Below are 10,000 nucleotides of genomic sequence, written 5' to 3'. Positions count from 1 at the left end.
AATCACCCAAATGAACGTCTTCGTCCAGACTTGAGGGGGTGGGGGTGAGAGAGAGAGAGAGAGAGAGAGAGAGAGAGAGAGAGAGAGAGGCACAGCAGGAGGTCACTGCAGGAGGGCACTGCCGCTTAACCTCTCCGCTGGCGTCGTGCTGACATGCCACTGTTCACACAGCCGACGCCGTGTTCTCACCTGAAGCTCACTGTGAACTCCCCCTTTGTGAAGGAAACTGTGAACGCATCCTTGAATGCGTGTGACGGACTTAAAGCTGCAGTGAGTACAGTAACTTCTACGCTATGAGCCTGCTACGAGCTAGTGAGCAAGGGGAATCCCTGTCTGCCTAGTTCAATTCAGTCTGCTTCCATTATCATAGCAGCATAACAAAATTTAAATGTTTTAAACCATACTATAATTCATACTTAAGCTTTTTTTAAACATATATTTCAGGGCATTTCTGCTGTGTTGGGATAGGACAATGCAAGGACAGGCAGGAAAGAGAGAGAGACAGGGGAAGTTATGCAGCAAAGGGCGTGGGCTGGATTCGAACCCACACCGCTGCGGTAAGGACTAGCCTTTACATGGCATGCGCTCTAACCCATTGAGCCACCGGGGAGCCCCATACGGCAGTTTGAAGATAAAACTGCCGCTATGGGGTCCAGGATAGTCGTATTTGGGGTGTAACCATTCCGATTTTTCGGGAAGTCAAAGTCATAGTCCGATTTATTTGTCACATACCACATACAGGTGTAACTGGCACCCGATCTGGAAATATATCAGTGAGGGCGGCTCTGTATCCTCAGAGTTCCAGGATGTGTCGAAGGCCTCATGAAAGCAGAGCTGTGCGGTCGTGAGAATAAACAGTAAGTCCCTGTGGTTAATACCTCAGGGACCTATACTCTCCCACACAATGACATTCCAAAGAGCCCGCCATTAACAGCTGATGGCCTATAATGACATTTGATATCAGCTAAAGGTCAATATCCCCATAGTGATCGGAGCAATCATCGTCACGCTGCATCATACCACACTGTTGGTCTGCAGAAGAGAGAGCCAGCTGCACTCCAGTACGGCAAGAGCCCATTTGCTTATTTTCCACTTAACGACCAGCTAGGTACTCCAGCCACCCCCCATCCATGCTTAAACGCTGACCTTTTGTATGTGTTCATTCGTGATAACCATAATTGAATATCCAACGGTTTGAGGCTCATACTCTTGTATGTTGGGCTCGCAGGCGATTAGCGCCTTGTACTGCTGAACAAACTGAAACAGAATAACGGGACCTCGTGAGGGAGGAGGAGACCCCTCATAGTGCACTTTGGTGGTATGCTGTGCACACGGACTGTGGTTATGTTGAGTTGTTCTGTTGATGTCGGTTGTGGGTATTGTGTCATAGCGGTGGTCAGTATTGTATTTGTCTGTCTGTCTGACGATTGCTGTTGGCACATGATGAATTTCCATGAGGACCAATAAAATGAATCTATCTATCTATCTATCTATCTATCTATCTATCTATCTATCTATCTATCTATCTATCTATCTATCTATCTATCTATCTATCTATCTATCTATATATCTATCTACAGTATCTGTCTATCTGTCTGTCTGTCTCTGTCTGTCTGTCTGTCTGTCTGTCTGTCTGTCTGTCTGTCTGTCTATCTATCTATCTATCTATCTATCTATCTATCTATCTATCTATCTATCTATCTATCTATCTATCTATCTATCTATCTATCTATCTATATATCTTGTCATTACAGTGTTGTTTTGGAGATGTGAGGGTGAGTAATATAATACTCGGAAAGGAGGAGCAGTTTTAAGCCAATCTCCAGATGTGGGGGGGGGGGGGGGGGATAAGCTGTTGATTGTATTACGAATGCCCTGAAACTACAGGTACAGCATACCCAGAATGCCCTGAAACTACAGGTACAGTATACCCAGAATGTTTACAGCCAATCCCCACTCAGATTAGTGGCCGGTGAGATTGTTCCAGCACTGCAGTCAAGCTGAGGCTGCAAACTGCACATGACAGAAACCCATTTTGGGTGGCATTCTTCCCCCTCGCACAACTGCCGTGAATGTTATGAATTACATTAAGCGGGGGGATGTTGAATGGCTGAGACGCGCGCTGCCGACTCAGCAGCTTTAATTGATAATGCAATTTCATTTCCCCCTGCTCCCCTGGCTACGCGGGAGAGAACCACGCTGATTTCACATCTCCGCACTAACTGGATGCTGAGCGAGGGTGTGTGTGCACGTGCGTGTGTGTGTGTGCGTACTTGCGTCCATGTTCAGAAGTGTGTGAGCAGCCCTCCTACCTCTTTGAGGCAGCCCATGAAGTTGTTGCTGACCGGGGAGCCTGGTAGGTCAGCGGTGCTGGGGCTCCCGCCCACGTAGAAGAAGTCGTCCGAGCCCAGCATGGTGTAGTCCTCCTGGGTATAGCCTGTGGTGGTGAGGATCCCATCCACCGAGATGGTCACCTGTTCCAGGGGGGCAACACACACCAAAAACCGTCACCCTCGGCTCTCCGACCCTCTCGTCCGCCGTCTGCTGAACGCAAATACCTCCCTCCTTGGACTGCCTTATAGAACTGGGTTCTAACTAACTAACTGCTCTGGAATGTTCTTTTGTTTCTAGAATGTAGCAGGTTGCCCCTCATCCAGTCTCTAACTGGGCTATAGCGATTGTATTTTGGAGCAGTTGTTTGTATCAGACAGTGTTTGGTTTCTTAAATGAGTTTTAGTCATAGGTTCACAGGACAGGTAAAAAAAATATGGCAGAAGCATATTTTCTTTATCTTTGATGGGGGTAAGAGAATGGATTCTCATTCAGTTTCGAAGATTCAGGTTGGGGAGGTTAGTAAATGTTTGACCCAAGGACAAATCGATTGTACTTGTCTTAGGTTTTGGGATATATCTGATAACTACAGTCTCACACACACACACACACACACACACACACACACACACACACACACACACACACACACACACACATGCTCACACACACTCACATGTTCTCTTACACACACACACACACACACACACACACACACACACATGCATAACACAGGGGGATTTCTCAACTTCACAGAGGTGCAAACCAAGGTTTTCATCTTCCGGAGGTCAACAAAAAACACGTATAACTGGACATGTAAAGGGAATACGTGTTCTGATGACGCCATACGAAGCGCGAGCAAGCCAAGCGGGATGGGCATATGCAGAAGAGAGCCCAGACCAGGGCTGGGAGGGAGGTTAGACGCACACAAACACACCAACACCACCACCATCACCAGCATGCTACCACTGCACACAGGGGTGGGGGGGGGAACGGGGTACAGTGAGTGAAGGTGAAAGGTGTGAAAGGTGAATTAGAGTGTTAGTGGTTATGGGTGAGGTCATAGGGGTCCGGTAGTGACAAGTGGATGATGATGATGGCCGTGCCATGCGCAGTGTGAGTGGGAAACAACTGTCAGAGCTCCCGCAATGGGCGTCGCCATCTGGATTTTGTTTTGTTTGTTTGTTTGTTTCTTTTTTTAAAGATCGCGTTGTTGGCTGCTGGTCGGGGTCGCCATCTTGTTTTGCTGGGATTGTGGCAAGCTTCTGTCAGTTCTGGACGACAGTCCGCACAAAAAATGGGGGCTTGGCGTCAAAAAAAAAAGAAGAGGAAGAAGAGTGACCCCAGCCCAGGGGTCAAAGGTCAAGATCTGGTGGCCGTCCGGAGACTTGTCGAGCCTCGCAGCAAAGTGGTTAAAAAAGGGGGCGGGGATCAAAACAAGTAAAAACGGGAGTGAAAAAAAAGAGGGAGAGGGACAGGGGGGATTTTTGGGAGAGGGGGGTGGGGGGTGTAGAGGGGCAGGAGGAGGGGATTAGAAGTGAAGAAAGTCTGGTGATACAAACCCGTCTCCGCATTTTTTGAGAAGAGTGTCTAGGATGAAACTCAAAGAGAACAGAAAAGAAGGGGGGGTTGGGGGAGGGGACACACGGCAAACCCAAAAAAAGACAATAAGAATGATATCTACCAGACAATGTAGTTTGTTTACCATAGCGTGTCCAATGCCTGATTGCTTTCCAGGAAAAGGGGGAAGAAAGGAAATCAAAAGAATAGTGAACAAAAAACGGTTGTTAATAAGGATGGAATAAAGCAAAATTAAAGCAAAGATGGAAAAGGCAGGGTGTTAGTACATTAGTTGGTTAGATAACGGTTAGATAATGGTTAGTAGTTAGAATGACCAGTTTTATGAATGGTTGGACAGGGTTAGTCTAACAAAGTGTGTCTCCCAAAGAGGATAGAGGAAGGGAGAGAGAGAGAGAGAGAGAGAGAGAGATAAAGAGAGAGAGAAAGAAAGAGAGAGAGAAGACAGGAGATGATCGTCTCTCCCTTGGCTCTGCCATGCTGACACATGGCTGTGAGATTATGTTCCTCTTTGCTGGGATAGAACCTGTACCAACTTCTTAGAACAGAATATAACCTGTACCAACCTCTTAGAACAGGATAGAACCTGTACCAACCTGTTCAACACTCGGTCAGGACATCAACTCTCACTGCTTACTCTCTGCTCTCCTCTCCTCTCCCCTACTCTCTCAACTCTCTCTCCTCTCCTCTCCTCTCCTCTCCTCTCCTCTCCTCTCCTCTCCTCTCCTCTCCTCTCCTCTCCTCTCCTCTCCTCTCCTCTCCTCTCCTCTCTTCTCCTCTCCCCTCTCCTCTCCTCTCCCCTCCTCTCCTCTCCTCTCCTCTCCTCTCCTCTCCCCTCCTCTCCTCTCCTCTCCTCTCCTCTCTTCTCTTCTCTTCTCTTCTCTTCTCTTCTCTTCTCTTCTCTTCTCCTCTCCTCTCCTCTCCTCTCCTCTCCTCTCCCCTCTCCTCTCCTCTCCTCTCCCCTACTCTCTTTCCTCTCCTCTCCACTCCTCTTCCCTCCTCTCCCCTCACCTTCTCTCCTCTCCTCTCCTCTCCCCTACTCTCTTTCCTCTCCTCTCCCCTCTCCTCCCCTTCTCTCCTCTCCTCTCCCCTCCTCTCCCCTCTCCTCCCCTTCTCTCCTCTCCTCTCCCCTCCTCTCCCCTCTCCTCCCCTTCTCTCCTCTCCTCTCCCCTCCTCTCCCCTGTCCTCTCCCCTCCTCTCCCCTGTCCTCTCCCCTCCTCTCCTCTCGTTCCAGCAGCAGTGCCTGAGTGAAGTGTCCAATGACTCTCTGAAACACCTCCCCTCCCTCACATGTGACCAGGCTATACAACATTCCCATGCAGCTGCTCTTGTGTGCAGACAGCTATCTAGAACGTATCTATTCAGTTTCTGATCGACTCGATGTGAACATCATCCGATATGATATCAACCCACAGTCCATCCCCACGCCTGTGTTAATAACATAACACCGTGACGCCACGCCACGATGCCACGCCACACGCAGCGCCGGCGGCATGACATCCGCGGTAACTCCCGTCTAACCGGCAGCGCAGGCTCAGATCCTGACGTCTAAAAAGCCCGTCGACAGGACGCCTTTCTGTCAGAGGCGCCGAGTTAATGGACGTCTTTAAAGTGTCCGGTGTGCGGTCTCCCAGGCATTATAGAGAAGCACTTCCTTTAGAGTTTTACAGGAAAACAGACACCCTCTCTCAGACAGCCGGCAGACAGCCACAACCGTACCTCCGGACAGAAGTGTCAGCTTTAGGGGAGAATAAAGCAGATAAGTTTAAATGAAGGAAATTCCTGGGGAACTCTTGGGGAGTTCTACGCGCAGATAAGGAAGAGAAGGGAACGCAGGTGCTCTGGTGGCGCCAATTAGCTACTGTATCAATCATATCCTCAGACCGTCCACGCAGTTCTATTCATCCTACTAGCAAGAAATGAAGGAACAAGAAATAATGCTCCGCAGAGATAACTCAACACGCTAACTCATAACGACTCTCGTGACTTTGCTCAACTCGCACAACGTGATAACAGATCTCAATGTGAAATTCTCAACTCTCCAATTTAAAAACACTCTGAGCGCTCTGAGAGAAATGAGAAACTATCACAAATCAAAACCATCATCATCATCATCATCGCTCATTCCTGGTCCGTCGCCCATGGTTACCTGTCTCAGGTTGCGTGTGACCTTGATGTCGTGCCAGCCGTTGTCGTTGAACTTCCCGTTCACAGGCTCCACGATGGCCTCGAAGGCGCCGGAGCCCAGGTTGATGACCAGCGAGACGGCGCCGTCCTTCAGCGCCAGGTTGACGTAGTCGGCCGACTTCCCGGTGTGCAGCAGGAGGCCGTTGCGCTGCCACGTCTTGAAGGACAGCGTGATCTCGTCGCTGCTGCTCTGGATGGGGTTCTGGGACAGGTCGTAGCAGAAGTACTCGGAACCGCGGAACGTGGCCACGTTCTCCTCCCTCGCTAGAACCACGAAGAGATAAGAGGAAACGGCGGTTAGTCTGTACTGCCCTGATGAAGGCCGCGCCGTGGCGTGTCTGAGTGTCGGAGTCCTTAAGCTTTTCGTTCTGCTAAACACCATGAGAATAAAGGCATTTGTTCGTTATTCATTCATTCATTCATTCATTCATTCATTCATTCATTCATTCATTCATTCATTCATTCATTCATTCATTCATTCATAACCTTTATTTAGTTTTTAGTTTTTATTTAGTTATATAATTGAGGGGCAGGTTATGAAGAGTGCCTTGGTCAACCTTGCTTTTTGTTTGTTTTTGTTTTTTTTGCGATGAAGAGATGGTCATTCAGTCATCATACATGTCATCGTACATGACATAAGTCAAACACTTAGCATACAGGGAGTCATACACATACAGTTGCATACAGGTATTCAAACACCTGGCATACATGCAGTCATACACGTAGCATAGACGTAGTCAAACAACATAAAGGTAGTCAAACACTTATACATGAAGTCAAACACTTAGCATACATATACTGTAGTCATACACCTAGCAGTCAGGTCATACATACAACTCAAAAATGTGAACCAACATCGAACATCTGAGAGGGATTTGTGAGAAAATTGTGTATGTGATAATCCAAGGGCTGGTGTGCTATTATGACCCATAATAAGTCAATACTTCAGTATTTCCAACATATACACCAACCATGGAGTCTCCTACCATCAGCCCCCCCAAGACGCCATCCCTCTAAACATGAGCCGTATGTCTCCGCCCACCAGAGGGCGACGGTCGAGATCGATGGCCGCGAACACGCAACCCCGCCTACTGTAAAGCATGACTCATCGTATCGGCTATCAGATTATGCTCTCCGACCGCACGCTGTATATTCATATCATAAAAACCTAATACACATGACCGTCCGCTGAGGCCCGGACCGGTCCCAGCCCAGCTCTGGCCAGACTGCTTATGGGCCTCCGCAGTCTGGCCTAATGGTCCATATAAATCACCCTCCTTTCTCCTCCACGGTCCGATATCATCACTCTGCTGCCACCGCTAGTCTGAGCTCTTCAACGCCTTCCTCAAGTTCAGTCAGAGAGAGAGAGAGAAGAGGGGGGGCTGGGGGGGGGGTTGAGACAGGAAGACAGAGAAGAGGCGGGGGAAGTATTAGGTTTGCCCCCACCTCCGCCCCACCACCACCACCCCCTCTCTCCGAGGCGCCAGACCGTGGGATTGTGGCCAGTCCTGACTCCTGCCTCTTAAACTGTCCAGTCGTCCGGCCCTGAATCTATTTACAGGTCAACGCCTCAGCAAAGCCCAGACTAAATTATTCACTTTGTGTGCGCCTGTGTGTGTGTGTGTGTGTGTATTGTGTCCATGTTTACTTAAAGCCCTACAGCTCTCCCAAACCACCCCAGATACCTCAGCGGGGAACGTTCATGTTATCATGAGAAACCAGGAGAACCATCTGTTCTGAACACAGAGAGACAGAGAAAGAGAGGAGGGAGGGAGCTAGGGAGGGGCCGGGAGGAAGGGAGTGAGAGGAATGGGAGGAGTGGAGAGGAGGAGGAGAGAGGGGGAGGAGAAGAGGAGGAGGAGGAGGAGGGGGCGGCTGTGGCTCAGGAGGTAGAGCGGGTTGTTCGTTCAATGATCGCAGGGTCGACGGTTCAAATCCCGGCCCCTGCTGTCCACATGTTGAAGTGTCGTTGGGCAAGACACTGAACCCCAAATCACTCCCAATGAGCAGGTTAGCCACTTGCATGGCATGCGTGTGCGAATAGATAAATGAGAAGCCATTGTAAAGCGATTTGGATAAAAGCGCTATATAAATGCAGGCCATTTATCATTTAGCGGGGTGGGGCAACAAAAAACGCGGGCATATAGCAGCCCCCTCTGAGACAGTACAGGTGCTGGACGACTGTAGATTACAGAGCAGTCTCCATCAACGCCCTGCTCTCTCTCTCTCTCTCTCTCTCTCTCTCTCTCTCTCTCTCTCTCCCTCTCTCTCTCTCTCTCTCTCTCTCTCCCTCTCTCTCTCTCCTCTGTGTGCTCCACTGATTTCATGCCTCTAGTCTGACAAATTGCACAGCATTCATTATCAAAGGAGTCCATAGATAGAACATCCTCAAATATTGTAGAGAAAAACAATGTAACACCAAAGGAAGGGACTCACACAAAGGCAAATATTGGTCTGTGCAGCTTATTGTGTAAGAATCCACTCACTTGATTCATTGAGAATCATCCATCCATCTTCAAAGGGTTTCCAGTGTCACTCAAGGCGATGTATAAATCATGGAGGAAATCTCTTCATGTGTGATTTATGAAGCACCGTTTACCTGTCTGCTCGTGCATTCTAATAGGCTTCCCTGCGACTGCGTTGTCAGTGCTCTTGATGGGAAGCCTTTTACACAGTCATGATAGTGGTCACTACTGGTCATGACTGTATTGCAATGGTCACTACAGTACCAGAGCCATTGGCTGTTTGACCAACTCCTCTCCAACCAATGTCCAGCTTTGGGTTATTTTGTACGGTTTCTATGCTAGCTCTATTCTTGATGTATGTGTATAGTTGGTAGAAACAGGACCTCTAGTGTGTATGCTGTACCTGTAGCCACAGAAGCCTGTGGACACCTGACTCTGTCTGCTCTCCCCTGACCCCGCCCACCAATCGCTCGGGGTTATCACCATGGCAGCCCTAGCCCCACCTCCTCTGCACTCTAATCAGAATTCTGTCTGACGCTGCGTCTCGATGAAGGGCTTCAAACTGAGACCAATGTGTCTGTAGTCTAGCACACACTCACAGTAGGCTAACTTAACTCCTGCTATTAGTTCATTTAATCACGTATTCTGGTTGTGAATGTTCCCGATATTTTCATGAAAAAAGAATAACCAATTTAACAATTAAATCCGATTCATCTTGGTTTCTCTAAGTAATAACAATTAAATCGTGTCTCTTGGCAGAATCAATGCTGCAGCAGCGGTTTGAGGAGAAGCGGGTGGAACAGTCTAGATTGTTGAAACTCAGCCTGCCCAAGCTGTGGGCTCGCTATCGATCGTGAAGCAGTTCATTTTCTGTATTTTTCGCCCGTCATCAATATTCCATTTGCGTGCTGAGCGTGGCGGGTGCTGGGTGAGGTTGGGTTTCAAAATCCACTGGAAGCAATTAGCCTCTTCATTTCCATGTCCCTCCTCCTCCCGCCCACCCTGACCCAACTCCCCCCATCCTGACCCTGAGGACCTGACTACAGGAGGCGCCATGACCCCTCTGAGCCACCATCCATGACCTCTGACCTCCTGGATCATGGCAGGGTATTAAAGCACCGCGGGGGATGATGCTGCCGAGAGAAACGGGATGAGTTCGGTGATGATGAGGTGTCGGTAATGAAGCCTTAGCCCACAGCAGCTGAGCCGCTGCCGAGCTCCATTGGCCTGGTTGCAGAGAGGGAGGCTAACCTGGGCTGTTAGCGACCATTCGCGGCTAGCATTTGCGTCATGCTTTGTTCGCGTGGAGCTGTGCTCACATCCCACACATCACAGACAAACACACACTCACACGCACATAAGCACACAAACAAACACATGCTATCCCTTTCTGTAAATACCAGGCCCAAAAATAGGAGGCTAACTTCTGTTATTAGCTC

General features: G+C 49.0%; 1 protein-coding gene across 1 annotated transcript in view; it reads right to left on the bottom strand.

The window, feature by feature from the left end:
* Positions 1-10,000, bottom strand: part of nrxn3b (neurexin 3b) — a gene marked incomplete at both ends in the record, with an annotated part of 275,203 nt that overhangs the window by 200,081 nt on the left and 65,122 nt on the right. Inside the window, 2 exons of the mRNA XM_084439792.1 lie at positions 2,313-2,474; positions 6,059-6,408. Of these exons, the coding sequence (XP_084295918.1) occupies positions 2,313-2,474; positions 6,059-6,408 (512 nt within the window). The remainder of the gene's footprint in view (positions 1-2,312; positions 2,475-6,058; positions 6,409-10,000) is intronic.

This window comes from Borostomias antarcticus, assembly GCF_949987555.1.
Source record: "Borostomias antarcticus genome assembly, chromosome: 6".
NCBI classification, from domain to species: domain Eukaryota; kingdom Metazoa; phylum Chordata; class Actinopteri; order Stomiiformes; family Stomiidae; genus Borostomias; species Borostomias antarcticus.
Note: the sequence above shows the minus strand (reverse complement) of the source record. Positions and strands in the feature narration are given on the sequence as shown.